This window comes from Emys orbicularis, chromosome 12, assembly GCF_028017835.1.
Source record: "Emys orbicularis isolate rEmyOrb1 chromosome 12, rEmyOrb1.hap1, whole genome shotgun sequence".
NCBI classification, from domain to species: Eukaryota; Metazoa; Chordata; order Testudines; family Emydidae; genus Emys; species Emys orbicularis.
Genome location: NC_088694.1, coordinates 23,155,636 through 23,178,634, shown reverse-complemented (window position 1 = coordinate 23,178,634; position 22,999 = coordinate 23,155,636). Strand labels below are relative to the sequence as shown.

General features: G+C 42.8%; 1 protein-coding gene across 1 annotated transcript in view; it reads right to left on the bottom strand.

Moving 5' to 3' along the window:
- ARHGAP40 (Rho GTPase activating protein 40) overlaps positions 1 to 22,999 on the bottom strand; it is a 40,710-nt gene that overhangs the window by 778 nt on the left and 16,933 nt on the right. The window contains exons 3-15 of the mRNA XM_065414247.1: positions 21,760 to 21,959; positions 17,276 to 17,529; positions 12,538 to 12,616; positions 11,218 to 11,378; positions 10,014 to 10,179; positions 9,564 to 9,655; positions 9,377 to 9,454; positions 8,936 to 9,095; positions 7,156 to 7,238; positions 5,810 to 6,016; positions 5,028 to 5,168; positions 3,280 to 3,440; positions 2,235 to 2,290 (exon numbers count right to left, since the gene is read on the bottom strand). Coding sequence (XP_065270319.1) covers positions 2,235 to 2,290; positions 3,280 to 3,440; positions 5,028 to 5,168; positions 5,810 to 6,016; positions 7,156 to 7,238; positions 8,936 to 9,095; positions 9,377 to 9,454; positions 9,564 to 9,655; positions 10,014 to 10,179; positions 11,218 to 11,378; positions 12,538 to 12,616; positions 17,276 to 17,529; positions 21,760 to 21,959 — 1,838 coding nt within the window. The remainder of the gene's footprint in view (positions 1 to 2,234; positions 2,291 to 3,279; positions 3,441 to 5,027; positions 5,169 to 5,809; positions 6,017 to 7,155; positions 7,239 to 8,935; positions 9,096 to 9,376; positions 9,455 to 9,563; positions 9,656 to 10,013; positions 10,180 to 11,217; positions 11,379 to 12,537; positions 12,617 to 17,275; positions 17,530 to 21,759; positions 21,960 to 22,999) is intronic.

Genomic DNA, 22,999 nt, shown 5'->3' with positions numbered 1-22,999 from the left:
TTTTACCAGTATAATTATTCCCTTTCCCATACAGGAATAAGCAATATCAAAATTACTGCACCCCCACTAGAGGGGTTGTAGCACTAACGTACTGCTTTAAATACACCAGTATAAACTCTGAGTTTAGAGACGGCCTGAGTGTGCAGGCAGTGGTTTTGGAGAAGTTTAAGCACAGAAATGGGTTACAACCTGATCTTCCCTTTAAAAACATTTTTTAAAAAAACGACTACCTTAGCTTATAAAGATGACAGAATTTGTATTATTTAATTTAGCTTTCACAATCTATGCTGTTTATTTCATCTTTTTCATTTCAGCTTGGTCAATTAAAAGCCACATTTGTAATTTTCACATGTGTTTCCAGTCAATTTCACTTTCTGGTTCTCATGCACTAGAGAGTCTTTGGGTTTATCACATTCCAATGCAACGTTTCAGAAATCAACATCTATTCTTTTTTAAAATCAACCAGAGATCAGATTACCTTTTACTTTCCTTACACAGTTCTGCCGCATATAGAAATGGCAGACCAGAATAGAAGCATTAAGAGTAATGCAACAATTTACCGACTGTATTAACTACGGAAGTATGGCCCTGACTCAGCAAGGTAATAAGCATGAGTCTAACGCTAAGCATGTGAGTACCTTTCATTGAAGTCAACATCATGAGCTTAAAGAAAGGTATGTGGTTAAACACCTCACCCTCTAATACTTACATGTGACAATAATTTGTCCTGCCAACTGTTCTGTGTATTTTTAATAAAGAACTGGCAGCTAACAAAAAAAATTAAGTTCATTCTAGATCATGAATAATTTCCCCCAGTGTTGTGTGTGTTTAAGTTCTGGGGTAAGTTGACAGTGTCCCTTAGAATAAATGACACTTACTGGCCCATCCTCCAGCATATGAACTGGTAAAGATTCCTGAACAGATACACTCTTGTTGCCAACTTCAGTCACTACAGAGAACCAGCCTACCACCCTCATTCCTAGCTTTGGCCTTTTATCATGATAAAGGCACCATAACACAGTATTAACAGCCAAGAACTTTAGTGCTGGTAAAGACCTTCATACAGATCACTCGCAGCCTTTGGATCTGGTAGAAGGGATTTAGTTACTTCTATCAAGCAGGCAGAGTCCCTTGTCTTCTGTTGATACTATAATGGAGAAGCATTAAAGACAGACCTCTTCTGGTAGATAGAGTTATTCTCCTGACAATCCTGTAGCTCATTATAGATGGACATTACAGAAACTCCATCTTTGTGCTTAGTCCATGTTGCCTCACCTCTATGTCCTTTGTACTCATTAGCAGAGACCATCTTTAAAGATTCCTAATACCATAACAAGCCTTATCAGTCCTCACAAGACAAGCAGGGACCCAACTAGAACCTTGAATTTGTTGAGCCAGCTGGGTTGTCTTTCCCTGATAGCAAACAGGTTGTTACTAGTTCATTAGTGAGCAAGCCTTCCAGCAGCATTAGCCTTCTCCTTTAATATGTAATAGATGATGATACTGTACATCATATTATGGCACAGGTTCATTTTTACTAATGCTGCAGACTCAGTCTTTAAAAAGGATGAGGTGTACAATGGAGACTGACTCACAAGAATAAAGTTGGGTTTGGTTAGAAAACCTGTATATGAATTAGAGGATGGCAACGGATGGAATGGCATTGCTCTGGATGTCTGTGTTAAAACCACAAGCAAGTTCTGCAGGTCATTCAGAATTAGTGCCAGAAAAGCCTTTGTATCACCATGAAAAGAAGTAGACACGTACCTAGTTCTGCTGCATTTCAGAGAAGTTCCTTTAGAAAGCGTAACTATTTTAGGGTCACATTTTAAAGAGATCTCTACTGTAGGCACCTGCGCCAAATGGACCAATTTTAAGAAGAGCTCAGCACCCACAAGCTCCCATTGTTCCAAATGGCCTTGTTCTCAAGGGGAGCTGACCACAACTTCGGGATGTCTGGGTTTTAACACTGTTTATTGGGCCCATTTTTTAAATAACTCCCCACTCTATCAAGCTGGATTGCCTGGATAACCACTTCAAGGACTCTTTGAACCGCTTAAGTGGCAGAGGGTTTCGTATGGGTCCTGTGTACTTGGGTGAATTTCACCCATGGGGAGTACAGTTTGCTCCACCTTTATCAGAACCCTCTCCTGCAGCCAGACTTTCTTAATTCCCCACTAATGCCCCAGCACCAAGAAGAGATCTGTAGCTATTCAGCATCCAATCTCACATACTTATATTGCCGCCTACTTCGTAGAGGAGCAGGTTCAGCGACTCGACAGCACCATTACTGCAGGAGACAAAGAAGAAACACAACTTTGTAATTGGGCTTTGTACAAGGCAGGCCGGAACAATCGCATCAACTCAGCAGTTCATGTTTCTAAGGCCAGCAGGGGTAAGAGAAGCTACAGGGCATAGGGCAGTAGACTCCCCTCATGCTCTAGGAGTGCAACTCTTGAAAAGATCACCCAAGAATCAAGACTGAAGCAAGGGACATTCTTCACTGCTACGAGACCCACAAAGGGCTGGCAAAGGACTAGCTTCTCAGACAGAAGATAAAAGGCACAAAATCAATGTCTATCGGCAGCGTTCACCTCGGACCGACAGCCTATCTGAGCAGCATTCGTCTGTGTAAGGAAGACTGCAGCAGCCTTTGGCAGGGAAGGCAGCTGGTCATTGGGATATTAGTGCTAATGCTTTCCAGTCTAATGTGACAGCTTTGATTGCTTTCTCCCCTGCTCTCCTAAGCCTGGACATACCCTGCCTAGGGATGTGGTGCAAGAGGTGCATCAATGTGTGCTTCCTGAAAACACTGCCAGATACAAGCAACTGTCTGGATTAGCACAAAGGGTGATATTTTGGCTGCTAAGTAAAGCTGACACCACCTCTCCTGGTTTACTTGCAAACTTCAAAATGGAAGCCAATAAGGGTTTCCCTCCCCACCCCCCCAGAAGGGCATCCACTCCTCCTCCCCAAGAGGATCTTGCACATATTGTTACAGTTCACCTGCTCTCTAGCACCCAGGGGGCAGCAGACCAGTAACTGCTCCACATCCCCAAAAGCCCATACGATGAGGCAGTCACAATTTAAAGGGAAATTAGGGTTTCCTCTTCCCCCTCCCAAACACACTTCAAAAGGTTTAAACAGCAAACCAGAATGAGTCACTGAATGTAGTCACTATATAACCTTTCTCCCCTTGCCAGCCTCCCACCCCTGTAAGAGAAAACATATGGAAACTGGACTACTCTGTCTGCTTATAATGAAGAAAGAGCCTTTTACCGTTTGATGAGGCTGACTTTGTTGACAATACTCCAGCCGTTCTGACTGAGGTGTTTCTGAAACTGCCTCAGGACATCAGCAGCTTTGGTTCCATTGTTCAGATGAACCTCCAGTGAATCCTTCAGTAACAGAGATGTCTGGACTTTCACTGTCTTGAAAGGCTAAAAATAGAGGGGGGGGAGAAAAATGGTTTTAAAAGAAAGACACGGGCAATTTAGAACAAGAGAGATGCCAGTTTTCTAAATGGAGGTGGGAAATCATGTACAAGTACAAATCCAATGGCCCATTGATGGGATTTATACCAGGTTGAGATGTGAAAATACAGAACTGTCTAAAAGCGGTGAAGATTAAAGAGCTCGACTTTTGTTTTAATATTGTAGCCAAGGATGGAATTGTTGGTCTTGGATATAATTTGGAATAGAATTAAGTGTGGGTGCCCTCTGGTGGTCATGAGTGGTCTGGGCATTCAAGCTGGTATAGAAACTTTGACGTAGCTAGAACAGTCAGTTCCACTGAAATGGAAAAGCTTAGTGAAATTGGGTTGATTTTGCCTGAATTTCATTTTAGAAGAAAAACTGAAAAGGAGGGGGTTCTGAAAGCACTGAAATGCCCCACTGCAGCATTTTCCAAACAAAACATTTTGATTTTTAAAAAATTTCAGTTTTGGTTCCAATCAGAACAAAGCCAAAATTTCAGTCTCAAAATCCTTCATAAAACTGAACTTCCGTTCTCTGCACAGTCCTTTGAAAGTTTTATAATGGATGTCCCAACACACACAGTTCTTCCTGCTTAAATTATACCTGTTTGTTCCATACTGGATGGATAGTTGCCAACTCTATTAAGCAGCAGCTTTTCAACAATGATAACCTGCTTTGCATAATGTGGGATTTGAGAGTGACCTGTCCCTTTTGTTTAATTGATTTGTGGTTTCTAATTGTTTAATAGTAAAAGCCAAAATTTGCAAGTACACCACAGTCTGTACATCACTTCCTAACTTTTCCTTTTAAAAAAAAAATGCCAAAAAGAGAGGCTCCCATTTAGTAACTCTTGTTTTAAACAGAATTTGGATAGGGTCTGTCAGCACCCATGGGAAAGAAAGTGGTACGGAAACAAGTGCAGTGAAGCACTATTATTATTTGTATTATCTCACTGCCTATGAGCCCTAGTCATGGAACTATTGCTTGCTAATATCCAGCACCACTGCATGCATCTTTACTCATTAACGCTGGTGTCATGCAACCCTACTGATCAGAACAAGTGTTTGGAAGCACAAAAGCAGGGCAGGAGAGACAGACAGGTACCTGAAGGCTGCTGCCCTCATCTCTAGGTTTCTAGGATTTCTAGCTGGCACTTGTAATAAAAGCCAGTGTGTATCAGTAAGATAAGCCAGTATGTCCATTGTGAGCATACAGGGCCAAATCCTCAGTTGGGTCAAGTTTACACTTGGTGCAGCTAAGACGACAAGATTCAACCGCCAACATTTCAAATTTCCCTCTTCACACACAAGCCTGAGAGCACATGGCATCTAAGCCACAGCATTTGCGCAGTTTAGTAAGGGAAATGGGGGTGTTTTGCAGCAAGCCAGTGAGACGAATTTTCGAGGAGTTTGTTGTAATGTTTTTTTCTGTTTCTCTTTAATTTTGGTTGAAAGAGAATTTAATTCCCTGGCATACACTCATCATTTATGAGGGGACCTTTAACGGGAAATCCTCATTCAACCCCATCCTCAGAGGGTTCAGCTTATTTACTTCTGCCTGGTTCTTCTCCACTTTGTCCTTGTCTGTGTGAATCTTCCGTAGCAAGTTTTTGATCCGTTTGTCGTAGAACTGGTACCTCCGGCTGCTGCTCTCATTCAGTTTTCTCACTTGAGCTACCAGGAAAGAGGAGATCTAAGGGAAATAAAAACAAACCAATAAATAGAACCAATGGAGAGGGGTGTGTGGATGGATACATTCAAGGACTAGACAGTCATTCTATAAAGATACTCAGAAAGCACTGGGCTCCAATATACGTTGACAGTTACACTGGCGCATGCGTAAGTTTTCCCTACATTGAAAGGTTGATGGGGTTAAGGAGAACATGGTGAATGGGGGGGGTGGCACATCCCCACCCACTTTCAACCCTGAGGAAGAAGAATGCCTTCTAGGGCATCTGCAGAAAGTTACTTCTGCAATGTCCATTGCTCTTTAGGGGACTTTTGGTGGCTTTGTTTCTTTTTAAAAGGGAGGATTTGTGGCTTTATGCATATCACATCCACAGGCCAGGTCACCTGCAGAGAAATCAGTGAGTCTTTCAAAGATTTCTATTGTAAATAGGAAAAAGCCCCTAAAAAACAACATTCCATAGACATAATATTTTGCTTATGTGCCTTCAGAACAGCAAAGACAACAAGAGAGTTTAGCCAAACAACTTTTGTCTACAGAGTTCTGTTTCGTTTAAGATCTCCAGGATTATCTCATTCTTCTGAGTTATAGCCCAGTCTGGTTAATGCACAGGTTGCTATCACCCAACAAACAGCCATGTGACTTACAGTCCAAAGCAAGTCTTGGTAATGGATCATCATCCGCACAACGTCAGCTGCCCCCTCTGCCAGCTGCTTCTCCTTTCCTTCTGGGATCTTATTCGCCAGTCCTTTATGCATGAAGAGATTTGGAGCGATGACTGTGGAAACATTCCAGAGATTCATTTTGTTCTTTTTCTCCCTAGCAACCACTTTACTGAGAAATTCCAGCAGAGCCTGAAAGAGGGAGAAAGACATGTAGTTTCAAGACATCTGTGCACAGTACGATTCAGCAAACCTGATTGGGCAAGTGCTGGGTTGCTTAGTTGGTTAATGTCAATAGCTTTTCATTTCTGGAGACCTTAATGCAAATCACAAATGTAAGTGGGCTTGGTGGTCAGGTTCTAGCACTAAGAAGGTCATCAATTAGTTGTACCAAGCTGTGGTGGCGGCTTTTGGGGCGTCAAATCCATAAGTCAGGAAAGACAACAAGTTTTGCACAAGGCAGATAAGGTCTTCTTCCCTGACCCGTGGTAGGTTGCATCCTTTGGAATTCACTCTGAATGTCAGATTCCAAAGACCCCTCAAAATTCAAAGCTTCACTCAGACGAAACAGACAAGCGTCTCCTGTTTCTACCCAAAACCATAAGCCATCCAAGCTGCCTCAGAACACTAGACCAATAGAGCCGGAGTTTTAAAGTTACAATAGTTCTGCAGGACTATGCAGATATAGCACTTTGATCATCTGGAGGCGGCACTATCGAGCGACTTGGGAGATACTTGTGGGAATTAAGGACATGGCTTCTGCAGTACTCCTGACACCTGGGAAACTGCTAGAGAACAGAAGTAAAAGCCAAATGTCCTGCACTGCCACAAAACTGCCCCTGAAACAACATTCTCTTGTTCAAAATTAGCTGCATAGGTGAGAAAGGGATTTTAATGCAGTCTGATCTGTAGGGGGTAGAAAGTTAAAACTTCTGCAGCACTTTTTTCCACATTTTAAACAGATATTATATAAGAATCACAAAGATCAGCTGCATCTTGGTATCCAAGAGCTAAGGAGACTTTGGTCAATGGATATTCTAGGAAGAGCCAGATTGTCAAACATGGGCATAAGATGTACCCTGACAAGGCATGACTCCTGCTGCTCCTGCATTTGCATGCATAAACTTGGCAATCCCACTGAACTCACACAGGAGTTTGTTCGGCCCCAGGCATCCACACCTAGACAAGTTAATGGAGTTGATGCAAGATCAAAAGAATAAGTCCAGATTGCTTATACCTCTCTCTCTACAGGAGGTATTAAGACATAGGTTCTCTGGAAGGATTCACATTTTCTCACACAACTAACTGATACAGTAGAAGGTGGTTATTACCTTTAGGGTGTTTCTATTGGGCTCTGGCAGAATCAGAATAAGCAGGTTGAGAGCTTGCAATCTCTGCTTCAGGTCCGGGATATCTACAGTAGGGAGAATGTACTGTGTCCCATCAAACAGCAACAGCACACATGCAAAATAATCAGTCTAGTTAAACATCTAAATCCACCTGGCTCCCACATGGAATCAGAGCTCTGAACATGCTGGTGCCCTATTGTGAAACACATACCACTAATATGGGAAAAACAAAGCACCTAAGTGATTTAGGGCTTGTCTACAAGGTACTGCAGTCTGGACTATGAGGGTGTGAACTGTAGAACGCTCTAACTGCCCTGTATTTAGTTTGCTTTAGTAGGTCTATAAAGGGCAGTTAAAGCACACTACAGTTCACACCCCCAAATCCAAACTGCAGCACCATGTAGACTAGCCCTTAAAAGCCTGAATCCTACTGACTCTCAATGAAACTTCAGAGCTTAAGACTAACAGATGTATTGGAGCATAAGCTTTCGTGGGTGAATGCCCACTTCGTCGGATGCATGTCACCCATGAAAGCTTATGCTCCAATACATCTGTTAGTCTTAAAGGTGCCACAGGACTCTCTGTTGCTTTTTACAGATCCAGACTAACACGGCTACCACTCTGATACTTCAGAGCTTAAGTCACTTTTGAAAAATGGCAATAAGTTTCCGAAGTCTGAGGGTAAATTTTTCCAATGAACCTCAGTACATTATTTTGATTCTAGGATAGGCACTACAGAAACGTGAGAGTGTTTTACAAAATTAATTGAGCTCACAGCATCCCTGTGAATAGACAGATTATAACCATTTCAGAGATGGGTCAACAGAAGCACTGAAGTTGTGATTTGCTTTAATTAAAATAGCAACTCTGTGGCAAAGCCACTCGCAGCACCCAAGAAACCAGATTCCTAGAATGTGCTCCAACTGCTACTCCATATTTTCTCCAGAGGCAGAGAGACAAGTACAGAAAAGTAGGGAATGAGTGAGTTTTGCACAACAGCATTAATAAAAATTAACTAATTTAATAATGCATTTATGTTCCACTACAGCAGCTGAAAGACTTGAAAAATACACTACACTAGATGGATTGAAAAGTGAACTGGTGCCACATTCATCTATGTTTATGGAAGCAACATGTTTTGAGACAAAAGCCATGTTCTAGCTGAGAACCAGAAGGGAAAAAAAGAGGAGGGGGGGGAGGGTGTGTATGTGGTCTTGTCCAGAGGTGTGCAATCCATGTGTTACGGCAGGCTAGGGAGGAAGCATCGTGGTCCAATGGAGTGGGGGGGGCGCAAAGGACTGGGATTCAGGAGAGCTGGTTTCTATTCCTGGTTCTGCCACTGACCTACTGTCTGACCTGGAGCAAGTCACTTCCTCTCTCTGTGCCTCTATTTTCCCTCCCATCCTTTATCGGTCTTATCTTAGATGATAATTTTTACCATATGTTTGTACCGTGACTAGTACAACAGGGCCCTGATCTGAATTGTGGCCCCTAGGTGCTACTGTTACACCAGTAATAAATAATGCTATTGGGATACTTGAGTGCCATGCAAACGACTTTCGTACACTATTGGAAATAAGAGAGAATCTAGTGTTTTCAGCACACTGGGTGCGGTGTCTGTATTTATTTGACTGATCCTAGTTCATATCTGTCTAGAACACAAAAGCTTATGTGGCACATATCAAATAGGAGATCACAAGACCAACAGAGCTTTGAAAAAAACCAAGGCTGCTAAGGCCAGACTACTTGGAAAAGGACTCACTTTGCACAGCAGCGAAAGCCGGCAGATACTCGGCTGTCAAGAGAGGGGTGGGCAGCTCTCGAATGAACCTCTTCAGTAAGCCAGACACATCATTCTGGCGGACCTCATCCCAGCGGAACAGACCGGTATAGAAGTCACTTTCCAGCTTTTCCTCCAGGCTCTGCATCGGGAGGAAATACCCCATCACTTTCACTAACAAACAGAATGGGAATCCAACAGGCGGGGATCTTGCACAGGGCAACCCCTCAACAATGCAGACACTGCAGAGTGCTTCACAACGTAGACTTACTAGCAGGCTCCCCAGCAGTGAATTTTCCATATTGTGTTGGCAAGGTGAGTGGGGATAATTTTAAATAAGTCTGATACCATATATCAGGCTCATGCAACATGATCACTTGACATGTACTCCCATACTTTAGAGTATTACCGAAATGATTGTACCTTAATCCTGGTCTGGGACCCAGAAACTCTCAGGATGCCTTCAGTGTCAAGCCCTTTCTTTTCCAAACATGACAGCAACTACAAGGGAAACAGAAAGCTCTCAGGTACAGATCTGAAGGCAGCCGTCCAGCTTATGGTTCAAGACCAAGGAGCTATCACGTGCAAGTGAACTCTGAAGGTAACTTACTGCTTGGAGAATCAGTGGGACCTTGGTGTTGGGGATGAGTTTTTGGTCATTTTCCAACAAAGTGCTGAGTGGAACTCCAAAGAGTCGATTCTCTGCATTGAGGACAATACATGTTGTAATTCTTTACTATGGTTATAAACCAAAACGGGCATTTCTTCAATTGCAACCAAGAACTACACTTTATTATTATCCAAGTTGTTGGAGGAAAGAGAGGAACAGAAGCTACAACAGTAGTTAGCAGAGCAAGGGTATAGGGGAGACCCACAGAAAGCAGCAGTGAGAAACATGGACCCATGTTCTGATCTCAAGTGACAGCTGTGCAAGTCTGGCATATCTCGATAGTCTTTAGCCTGGATTTACATTGGTTAGACTGAGGGAGTCTGTAATGAAGTCTAGCGTTACTGAGACCCATTGTCCAACTTTGATCACAAGAACCGAGATAGAACTGACCTTTTGTCTTCTGTTTGGATGCCTTGTTCCTCTTTAACTCCAAGCCCAGGATGTCGCAGAGAGCCGTCAGCTCAATCAGGGCCAATGTGGGGATCTTCTTCATGTCCTGTGGAGATAAGTCTCCTATCCGGGTCACTCCCAGCCTGCCCTTGGGAATCTTAAACTGCTAGGGAGAAAGAATGGAAGAAAGTTTGTAAGGTTTGATGGGGATAATTCTGTTGATTTTATTGTGTGTCGTGAATTCCTTTGTGTCCCTACTACTTCCTTCCACCGCTCTTATGGCTGTAAATCTGCCTCTCACCAGCCACAAACCACTGCCCAGGAATACCCCTACTTCTGCTTCACCTCCAGGGAAGTTCTTATCCAGGCATTCACCGCCTCTTGTCTCCACTATTGCAATCACCTTCTCTGTGGTTTCCCCAGAGTCCTAAACTGCAGGTTTCCTAGCACCTGTAAAGTTTCATGCTGCAGACTGCTTTGCACCCAGAGCTCTCAATAGTGTAGCAGAATGGGTTGAACACAGTAGTTCAGCTTCTTGCAGCGTCAAAATGCACCACCACCAGTTTGGATGGGACTCAAACCAGCTTACAGTTTCAAGGTGGATGCACATATGATAATTTAAATAATGCTAAGTGTGTGTTTTAAATAAATAAGGGGATTTGTTATGCTCTGGAAGAGCTCACTTCCTTCAGCATTGCTTTTCCTTGATTGATGTCTTATTTGGGATCCCAATTTTGTCAGGCAAATTCAATACACGAGACCATCCCAATCCACTGTAGCACTTAGAAAGGGGCCCGATAGCTTCATTTGGCTTTGACAGAGTCTCTTTTCCTATGCAAGTCAAAATTCCCCAACACAATACCTTGGGTCTGGTTATTATCCTTCCTCTAATGTACAGTGAAAAGAGGAAACGCAAGTGGCCCAGACACCAACAATGCAGAACTGTAGTTGTTACGTCAGCTAACATTTGGTGCAGAGATACCTCCTTTCCTGACTTCCACCACAACACAGTTCCTTTTATTTATCATTGCATTACAAGCACACAAACTCCCACATTCACATGTGCACAGTTCTGCTATGCTTACCCAGAAGTCTAACCTGTTTAATACCCTGAAAACACAAAATGAACTAAGTTCCCAAGGCTTCTCTCTATAAGAGGGGGGCTCAACAGGTTCCGAGGGTAGAAGTGCCTTAAAGCCCTTACAGTTAGGGTGCTCTCGTCCTTTATCCTCCTAGACTCCCGTAGAAATGATCCCTTGAGCAAAATGGCTGCTTGCTCCGAGTAGGCAATGTCAGTACAGAATATCTCCTCTTTTCCAGGGCTTCTGAGCATGCAAGAAAAATCCTGGAGTCCCCTTGAATCTGCTATGGATAAAAATCTCTTAGTTGAGGAAGTTTGGAAAGCAAAGAGGACACATGGGCAAACTAACCTAGGAATGCATATTAAAGTGCAAGACTTGTGGAGCCACCATAAACAAATAACATCCATGGGTATTTGAGCTGGGCAAGGTTTGTCAGCACACAGCATTACGTCCATGTTCAACAGGGTAGACTGGCTTAAAGTCATGGTATTATAGTTACAATCTACCAGGTCAGTGACACACAAAATGTCTAAAATGACCTTGAAATGAATGAATGTCTAGATGGACAACTTCTTAAATGAAGACGCACAATTGATTTTTGGTATGATAGCATGTGTTAATCTCTAAAACTACTTATTTTCACAATCTATAGCAACTACCCAAGTCTGTAACCATGTGATATTACTCCATAAACTCTATCCTCTAAAAAACCTAACACCACACAACACTATTTGAGCATTGGGACAGGTCTGGCAAACCCATGACAGATGAAATGTTTGGGTTAAAAATCTAGGCCAACGCTCTGCTGTTACCAGATGGCACTGGACTTAGATATTGTAGCACATAGGAGATGTGTTACATAAAGATAATATACTCTTCTCAGAACCTTTAATACTGGAGGCAAAGCTGTTTAAGAACTTAGATTAGAAACACGTCCCTCCTGGATTTTTAGCCCTACCTAGGAATTTCCTTGCTGTTGGAGATGATAAATAAAAGGTCAATACATGTATGTAGTTGCACATTATGTGAATATTGTGTTTGCCAGGTTGACTCCAAAGTCAGTTACTAATTAAAAGTGTAAACATGTGTTGCACTTCCTGACTATTTTTAAAACCAAGGATCAATTAGGAAAACCCAAAACTTGAACAGTTCTAAGCCTTGGCCTTTGCATACGTGAAAAGAGAGAGAAATTAAATAGCAGAGTGAATTACATCTCATGAGTATGTTTTAATCCCTTATAAAGGGATGAAATTCTGATGGAAGTGGTGCAGGTACAGCTCTTAGTTTTTCACTGCTGCTAACAAAGAGGGCAGAGGAATATTTGCTTGTGTTTTTATATTGTGAAAAAGAGCTTATCATAGATGCTCTGTTCCCCAAAACATGCTCCCTTCCTAAACCTCAATGACATAGCGTAGGTTTACAATACAGTAAAACTGCCTTACGTTTCTGAGTGTAGTCTGAAGTCTCCACACTGTGCTGAGACCGATCCTTGTCAGACTCCTCCATCCCCACTACCATCTCCTAGAAAAAAGGATGGAACACAATATGCCATATGCAGAGCAGATCAGCGGCCAACATGGGGCATCCTCGTTTTGGCAGAAAGTAACATGTAAAATAATCTTGCTCTCTAGCATTGAAGAGCTATAACAATGCCATTTAGCTGAGTTGAAATCTGCAAGGTCTGCCATGGATGCGACAATCACTTAAAGAACTGATATGAAATAAAATACTTCACAAACTTCAGTGTACATGTCTTCGTTTTATAGTATCTGTAGCTTACTTTCTTCTGCAGCAGAAACCTGCAATTAGCACTCCTCTTCCTGCCCGTCCCTCCATAACCCATACACTCACACCATTGTTAAATCACCAATTCTTCCTCTTTCACAGCTTCAGGTGTCAGTGGACATATGCAGAGAAGTCTCAATGGCCCCATTTTATACAGTAGTTTAAGTGTTCTAACTGGCTGTCAAAATGCACCAATCAGCAGTCAGTTTTCATTCAAACAGCTTCTGTGACATCCACCCACAGCATGATCCATCCATGGAATACTGGCCTTTGAGGAGAAGTCACTTTCTTCAATTATATGCCATTTAGCCACATGGATGAAAATGCACTAAACAGACTAAGCAACACAATGTTTCCCTTTTGTCTGCTCTACAATAACACATCTCTTTGCCACAAATCATATAGGTCCCTGAAGTGACGTGTCTAAAAGATCAGTGTGATCCCAGATATCGCCAAAGGACATGCTGACAAAATCCCATGGTCAACAGAGCTGGCTGTGAAAGAGGAAAAAGAATATTTTCATTCAAGTTTTTTGCCTCAAAAACTTTAAGACTTTCTAACTAGCTCCAATTGCAATGATCTTAGTGTCCAGTTAACATGGCAATAAAGAATAAGGAACCTATGCTGAGCCATTGCAAATAAGTAAAATCATCCAGGTGCAGAGAAAGATTTTACTTCTTTTCTTTAACAAAACATGCGACTGATTAACCTTGTGTATAGCTGGCCCAGTGACTTAGCAACTATAGTCCTGTACCTAGCAAGCACACGGCATGACGTCAGAGCACCACGGTCCTTTCCAGCCTGGCATGCCTGTTCTGTGAACAACAATGTGGGTGCATCCACGTGTGTGAAAAGCTATGCTAGAAATGCAAGTCATTTTGAGGACTAAAAATGCTGCTTCAGAGATGTAAATAGGAGGTCAAGGCAGACTGCAATCACACACACACACACACACACAGGTAGAGAACTCAGATAAGGAAATGTCATTGTGAAGCAAATTAAGAGTCCCTGCTGGTTTTGATCCATTGGAGTGCGAGTGGTTCCTTCATAGGCCCTGAACCTGCCCCTATTGAAGTCAACAGCTGGACTCCCATTGACTGCAAAACTGCAGAATAACTCTCACCGTTGTCATATTTATTGGGCAGAATACTTTCCTTAGATCAAATGTGGCACCTAGAATTCACAGTAAGAACAGCATCAGAAATAGGAACATGGGCGAGGGTCTGATCATAGGACCAGGAGCCAGGTTTTCAATTGTTACTCTCTGCCTCTTGCACTGACTTTTTTCTGAGCAAGATAGTTTTGTGATTAAGGCAGTGGACTAGGACTCAGGGGATCTGGGTTCAAAACTCAGGATGCAGTGAACTTCCTGTGTGCCTGTCAGAAAAATCACATTACCTCTGTGTGTCTCAGTTTTCTCATCTGTAAAGTGGGGATAATATTCAACCACCACACAAAGGGATATTGTGATCGCTCATGTTTGTGGAAGTACCAGGAAGGTAAGACATGCTAAGTATATTTGTTTGTACAGGGCTCCCATGATCTTCAGCAGAAAATCCACACTTGCATTGGAGGGCAGAAGTTGGCCCAGCATTCAAGATGTTCTGTGGAAAAAAAAAACTGGCCTGCTCCAAAGCCTATTGAAATCAATGGGACTCTGTATCAGGGTCTGTAAAAGGGTACCAATCAACACATTATACAAGTTGTTTAGGATCCCAGAGCATTAAAATAGGAAGAATTAAACATTACAAATAAATACACTGATTGCTCTTTAATGACCCGAATTAAGAATTTGGTATTTCCCCTGCAATGGAGGAGGGTATCACAAAACTCAGAAGAGATAACAGATTAATTGCCCTTTTTATTTTAAGTGTTTATGATTTCATCTTCTCTTGCAATAAAGGGAAAGAAAACCCAGGAATATGGAATTCAGGTCTTGGCAAGTCAGTAAAGGAGGAACAAGTTTTCAAACAGCTAGCTTTAAAGTAAATTTATTTGCAGTTTTTAGCTTTGCTCACCCTGTCCAGTACATTTTGCTAATGATTGGGGATCGTAAACACATGACTGCAAAGCTTTGAAGTCCAACAATATTGAGACAGAGAAAACATGAATAATTCCAATGGCTCTAACCAGAGCCTGTAGAATGGGGTCTAGAAATCTGGCTTACAGCTAGAAATGAGATGGAACATTCTGTTTTCTTATCAAGTTAAAAGATATTTAAATAAGCAGGCTTGGTATCTTTGAATGTGCACACAGTATACCAAATATTTTAAAGCATGAAGCTGGATCTCAGTTGCATGGATTATCAAATGCAAATATTAGCAATGTATCAAATGCACACAGGAGACTGATATTTATAAGCTTGGCAAATGCTTTAGGAGCAATGGAAAACGGAATAATTTCAGAAGAGCCAATGGGATCACATTACATTTGTTGCTGATAAGTCAAAACTAAAACATTCAGCATTAAATTTTCAGACAAGCAATTAGATTGAACCCCAGGGCACAAACAGTTACTGTAGCTCCACATAGGGTAACCAGGCACCCTGATACTAGGGGCTTTATCTTATATATGCACCTTTACCCTCCCACCTACCCACCCCCAAAAAAAGTGTCCCAATTTTTCTACACTTGCTATCTGGTCAGCCTAGTTGCACCTGCAAAATGACTGCATGTGTGCTGTTACCCACTTGTGCATGAACAAGAGCAGTCTGCATTTATACAGGATTATTCATAACCCTATCTCTTGCAATTAAGCATGCTAGAATTATCTCAACCTAAGAACAGTGAGAAAGCTACAACTAACATCTGCCACTGGTTTCCAGCCTTATATTATGGAGACACTAGTTTATTTTTCCAGCATGTATTTAAACAAACATTTATACTATTAGTGTGTTCAACTGAAACCTATCAGAAAGGTCATCTGGAGAAGTATGAAGGAACAGCTCATTCCTGCCAAAGGTCTGAGTTATAAGGATGACACCAGGCTAGGCTCAGCTTGTATAAATGAGCATTCCAAATTTGTAAAAGGCATCAGGTGGAAAGGAAGGAATTGGGCAACTTCTATTGGGTAAGCTCCCTGGGTGCATTCACTAGCAAGTCCACTTTCCAGGGCTCGTAATGAGGTAGGTTTAAGGACTGTGCTATCCTGCCTAATGCTTTTTTAATAAGACTGATACTATCAAGCCTCTGAAGGCAAATTAATTGGAAGAGGAGCAATTAATCCAAATGTTCCACTTTAATGGGACTAAGTTCAGGAACATGTTAAATGGGGCCTGTATTATGATCCATTCTCTCTCTCCTGACTAGGCACTGGCCCCAAACTCCATAGCAAATTGTGAATTAATACTTCTTTTTCCTACCCTTTGTGTCCATGTGGTCAGCTTAGACCAGGGGTTGGCAACCTCTGGCACGCGGCTCGCCAGGGTAAGCACCCTGGCAGGCCGGACCAGTTTGTTTACCTGCTGCGTCGGCAGGTTCGGCCGATCGCGGCTCCCACTGGCCGCGGTTCGCCGTCCCAGGCCAATAGGGGCGGCGGGAAGCGGCACGGGCGAGGGATGTGCTGGCCGCGGCTTCCCGCCGCCCCCATTGGCCTGGGACGGCGAACCACAGCCAGTGGGAGCTGCGATCGGCCGAACCTGCCGCGTCGGCAGGTAAACAAACTGGCCCGGCCCGCCAGGGTGCTTACCCTGGCGAGCCACGTGCCAGAGGATGCCGGTCCCTGGCTTAGACTCTGAGCTATCGGAGGACTGTGTACATGCATACACTGGGGCAATGTTCTTAGCTGTGGCCTCTAAGTGCTTTTGGAATACAAATAAAATAGTAATGTTTTTGTGTGTCATACATGGAACATGTCATGAATTCAGATCTGGCCAACAAAGTTAACAACAAGAAGTCACCGGTGCTGCAAGCTGTGGAAAGCGGCTCTTACTCCAGTACATAGTCGACAAGTATCGAACATCACAAAGATCCCCACCACAAAGGACATTAACTAAGATGCTTGTTGGCAGTCTGCAGGAAAGCTATGGACACTGAAACAGCCCCTCACCACGAAAAGTGTTAAGGCATAGTGGCAGAAGAGTAGCTGGAAAACTTGTATTGCTGCTGCCTATACCATTCCTGTTCTGTGGCTACAGAGAGGTCTTCAGACTTACAGAGCTGCCATTCTGCTACCTTTCGCTAGCACTACACTGACTAGAGTGAAGTCTCTAAATCCTCAGGTTCTAGAATATTGTTTTACTGTAACCCTGAGGCGTAAACTCTGCAAGATACACTTCCGCTTCGGCTCAAAGGTGAAATGCTGCTAGTTCACAGTCATATAACCCCACAGAGCCAGAAAGCCAAAGAAGCTGCTAGGACGCATGGAAATATTCTGGAAGTCAGTAAAGCAACATACCTCAGAGTTGACCACACCAAAAATGTCTCTGACATCACGCACGGGCGGTTTGTTCTTCTTCCGCCGTGACCGCGAGTAAGTATCCAGCCTTCGCTGCACGGCTGCAGCCTGGGTCTTGGTCAAGGTGGAGAGCAGCACTATATTGTCATTGTCTGAGGTGTCCTCCCCAATTAGGTCAGAGAGGCCTGCATCCTGTAGCCACTCAGCTTCGGCTTCTCCCTCTGAGAGGCAAGGGATGAGGAGAAAGGCAGTGTCTGTGAGAAAGCAGGGTAACACTGCAAACTAACAGATACAGTCGGGACAAAGCAGGGCTAGAAAGACAGTCAGACATGCCAAAAATCCCAACCGCTCACTTCATTTGGGTCCCTCAAGGATTGTTTCTCTTGAACTACCTTTTTATGAAAACTAGAGGGCTTTGAGCCACAGCCCTGGGTTGGGGATGGATCCAAGCCACATCACCCCAGTGGGCACCAGGAGAGACTGGGCTTATCAATTAGTGTTGGGGGGGCAGGGAGGGACATGCCCATTGCAAAAGCTGCAACATAAACTCCTCTCTGCAGCCGGACAACTCCACTGAGCCATGGGGAGAAAAGGTAGTGCCCTGCTACCACCAAGACCTCTTTGGGGCAGCTAATGCCACATCGTTCCCTACTGAGGGCTAATCTTTACACTCTGACAGTGCACAGACTGCGATTATTGCTGAACACTGGGGATGAGGGTGGGGGAGGAAAACTTGTGCTCTCCCATTACACAGCTGCCAGCCACAATCTGGTCTCAAAGGAACTTCCTGGGCAAAATTCTGCCCTGGCATAAGGCAGCACACAACTCAGTGACTGCAGTGGGGTCGGCACCAGTTCACTCCAGGAGTGAATCTGATCCGACCGCTTCCTATAACAATCAAGAAAAAAGCTCTGTTAAAACACAAGACTTGATATTCCCTAGGTGGCTTTTATGCTCTTACTATTTAGATTGTTCCTTTAACAGCTAAATACATAGTTCGATTTACCTCAGGATATATCCAGACTCTGCCTGGATTCAATTTTATCACCTTTTATTTAACTTCTTATGAGCAGTTATCTTGGTGCAGTAACATTATTCTTTTACCTCCACAGTTTATTTGCCATTACATTTTAAGTGGGCCCAGACATCCTTGCAGTATTTCTATATGGATGGTCTAGACAGTATTTGGTCCTGCCATGTGGGCAGGGGACTGGACTCGATGACCTCTCGAGGTCCCTTCCAGTCCTAGAATCTATGAATATGCAGGTAGAACTAAGTTCTGTATTTAATTTACAACTATATTCATTTTTTTAAAAAAAATACTACTACAGTCAAAGCATGTTATGGGTCCAAAGTGAAGCTCTCAGAAGTCAGGATCCATAAAGTTATCTGCAAAAACTTTACTCTCTCCCCTTCTGCAAATGAATCAAGTCTGAGGACATGCCATATTTTTCCTGCATAATTCATTCTATGTGCAGGTCAGACAGTGCTATGTGAATGAGGCAGCTGTTTGAACTCTGAGGATAAACATAGTCATGTGTAGCTTCAGCCTTAATACATTGTATGCCATTCAACCTCCTCTCTTCCTCAGCCCTGTCTCTGCATCCTGCATTTATTCACTACAGGGAGGTTCACAGACATTCTGTACTTATCCATTTACAAACATGGCCGAAAAATCACTATTGAACTGACTGAAGACCGAATATTTGTTCATGCTCTTCCTCTGACAGAAACTGATATTTCCTCTCCTGGGACAGCTGCTCAAGCAAACCATGACTGTCAAATCTATTATACCATATGTCTGTTAAATGTTTTTATAGGAAATACCCCAGCCTTGTGAAGTTAAATTCACCTAACAACTGGATAAAGCTAACATCTCATCACATAGCCTTAAAAAGAAGTATATTGAAGTAAAAGAATCAATATAATGAAGAAAGAGGAGACAGCTCATTATGGAGTCACAGTTGCAAGATATTTTCCACACTAAACCTTATTTTTTAACTTGGTGAAAATAGAACAGAAGCAAATATTACTTGCTTTGTCGTCTAGATTTGCTATTCTGAGGTTCAACTTGGTCAGGAAGAATTCCCCCCTCCCCCCCCCCCTGAAAAATATCAATGAAATGAATTTGGGGGGGGGGGCACGCAAAAAGTTCCCATTTTGTCAGAGAGCCATTTTTGCTGGAAAAAGCGGACAAAAAAGATTCAGCCAGCTCTATATTAAGCCCCCAATCCTATAAACACCTGTGCACATGAGTCATGCCACTCAATTCAATGGGAACTCAGGTGTTTGAGGTTACTCATGTATTTGCAGGATTAGAGCCTTAATCTAATTAAAGAGCCTTGCACTAGACACCTTATTCTGACAAAAATCCTGACCTCTGAAGTCAGTGGGAGCAAGGCATGCACAACAGGGCCTCCGTTTATTAAATTTTGGTGATGAGGAGAAATGTCAGTGTAATTTTTGCAACTCTGAAAGTTTCCAATTCCAATCATAACAGGAAACGAAAAACTGACACACAGCTAATTAGGTATCTGATTTATGGTCTTCTGTTAAACCTATTGGCCTATCTGATGCATCCAAAGTATCTTGGATATAATTCATCTAAATAATTTCCATTTAATAACCTTGGGCTAAATTACATTTACTGCTGGCATACAAGGAAGCAAGTATGACTGGTTATTTCTCTGGGAAACTCCATTGGGAGGAATTGTCCAGTACACAGGTTCATGAAAATCTGGCCTCAGTGATTTAATTTGGAGAATAATTTCAAGGCTGACCCAAGCTACGTAGGTGCTAGACATAAAACATTCCCAGGGAGAGAAGGGAAATATGTAACTGAGGAAGACACATGGATCTGGGAATTTAAAGAGAACACTGACCATCATGAACACACCTTTTGAGATGTAATTTAGCCAAAAATAGTAGTCAAAAAGGAACATTACCCTGAATTACCTAGAGAGATTTAGCCCATCCTGCATTGGACTAATATATGTTGTAATCCCAAAAGCTAAGGGAAAATTTCTGACACATGGGTTTCAAAGTTTTAGAGAAACTGTAAGAGGAGAGGGTTTTCCCTTGCACAGACCCCTTTCTTAGGCATATGGAAAAGTCACTCAGCTTCAAGCTGGGCAGAAGACAAAGAACTTCTGAGATTCAGTAATCTCACAATCTTTGTAACTTCAGTTTAGTGCCAACCCAGCACTGCTTTCTACAACGCACAAGTTCTTGACCTCTTATTTGATCATATTCTCTCCGAAAAAAACCTGCTACTAAAAATGCCCATTTAAATCTACATGCTTGTGACTGGACAGCTGGGGCAGTTGCTAGCACTGAAGATCCTGAACTATGAGGACTGGGGAGGCAGCATGATGAACAGGTTGTGATTAAAATACAATTTCAGAGGCATGGCGAAAGCTGCCATCTTCCTCCCCACACAGTGCCACAGAAGGACTTATGAGGGGCTTTGGGAGTACCAGGAGAGCCAAGTAACCAGAAGGGTCCTGGCCATCTTACATGCATGATGAAATACAAGTGCCCTGCTGACAGTCTGTGGGGGAGTTCTATGATTAATTTTCCCAGAGGAGATAAACCACTTCCTCTCAGAAAAAAAAAAAATCAGGATATTTTTCATTTGTGGCAGCATTTTGGGGAGCTCCTCATTTGTGCATAGCCCTCAGTTTGTTTCGGTTATGGTTATTATTTATGGTTTGCTAAGCTCCAACAACATGCCCTGGAGTGTATACTGCCTTAGCAGTGCTTTAAACTGCAGTCTGGAATCCAAACTCTTCCTTTGCACTTCATGAGCTGCAAAAAACATTCAGTACTCTCTTTCGCTACACAAAGCTTTGAAGAGCTCATGCTACAATGCCATCTAGTGGGCTGCACTGACTGCCAGGAGAAACTAGTTCCAAAGAGAATGAAAGTAAGAGGTCATTGGGAAATTCGTAGATTTCAAACCCAGAAGGGACTATTAGATCTAGTCAAGGGGTGGGCAAACTACGGCCCGCGGGCCGCGTCCAGCCTGTCAGACCTTTTAATTTGACCCTCGAGCTCCCATCTATCTTTCATAAAGGACCCCTGTCTTAAAGGCACCACTTCCCTTGGTAGTTTATTCCAATGGTTAATCACTCGCACTGCTAAAAATTTGTCCCTTAATTCTAGACGAGACCCTGCTGCACAATTCTTTCGCACCACAAATCGTTTTGCCCTTTTCCCCATCCAAATAGTTGCCCCTACCCTTTACCCCTCTCCCTACAAAAAATATTAATAGGGTGATTTTTTTTGTTTTGGGGGGGAATCACCAGGCAAAATTATCAAAAAGTACCTATGTACTTAAATGACTTAGGAGCCTACATCCCATGTTCAAAGTGACTCAAGTACAAAGGTACTTTTCAAAAATTTACCCAGTGAGATTTGGACCTTGCCAACAACATACATTTTCCTCTCCATTGCTCCCTCCACCGATATTCCCAGTGACCTACCCTCTGGGGTTTTGACATCTGCAAGGTTGCACTCCTCTTGCTCAGTTTCAGTGCTCTGTTTGATGTTCTCCACCTCCAGCCAAAAATTGTCCATTGACAAGCTGTCCAAAGAGTCTACTCTGGAATTCATGCACTCCGACAATGGGGGCTCCATAGATCTCTTCTGAGGAAACTGGCTCATTTTGCAAGGGCAACTTCTGCTGTGGAGAGAGGAAAGAAATAAATTAAAATCAATCAAGATCAAGATATCTGGGCTCGACTTTCATGCTTCGTGAGAATAAGTCAACACTTCATGATTAATGACTGCAACAACCAAATAAAGATAAGTGTGCGACGTCCTATTGTTTTTGTTTAGCGATAATAGGAGGTTGAAGGCTGGAAACAAGCTCATTAGTCTAGCTACATGCATTATGACGTGAGTGGCGGTAGTAACAATGCAAATTTCCTTGGACTGTCCTTCCGACGACCTAATACGGAGCACCCATCAAGTTAAGTGAGGAGTAACAAAATCTCAGACTAGCTCGGTTCACCTAAGCTGTAGGCCTCCCCAAAGAAAGCTACAGTCCTGTTGAACGTGGGACTACATTAGTGCAAACTAGGTACCTTTCAGAACATGCCAGCAGTCTACACGGGGCAGTTAGAGCACAGGACTTTAGAGCACTCTACAAATCACATCCTTCTGGTACACTTAGTCAGCGCCGCATAGACAAGCCTTAGGAGACCAAATATGGAGACCAGAATTACTCCCCAGTTGTCTGCTGAGCAGCAGATTATTAGGCTTTAAGCAAAGATACCTGATATATTTTGAGAATAGAAGATGCTCTAGGCATAGTCTCAGAAGCGAGGATTTAGGAATTAACACTGCCACAGCACTCAAAGTGAGCAAGAGCAACTTAGATTTTTCACAATAGCTTTGACAGCTCGATAGATACAGAACCTGGATTCAGCCCCAGTCCCTACACCAGTTGATCAACACTTGCCTGATTTCCATAGGTATTCCCAAATTTCTTGAAGGAAAGAATGATTTTAGATCATTCCAGACTCAGAATGCAAACCTTTTGTAGTGCAAGCAATATATGCAACAGAGACAACCAAAAAATGAGAGTACCACTCATTTTACCACAAGCTATATAAACTGATCTAGCCCTATGTAACCTACTAACTAGTACGATAACCCCAAACCTCTGTTATGTCACGTCACAGAGATTTTGCCGTTATCAAACTCTGCATTTCAGAGGGC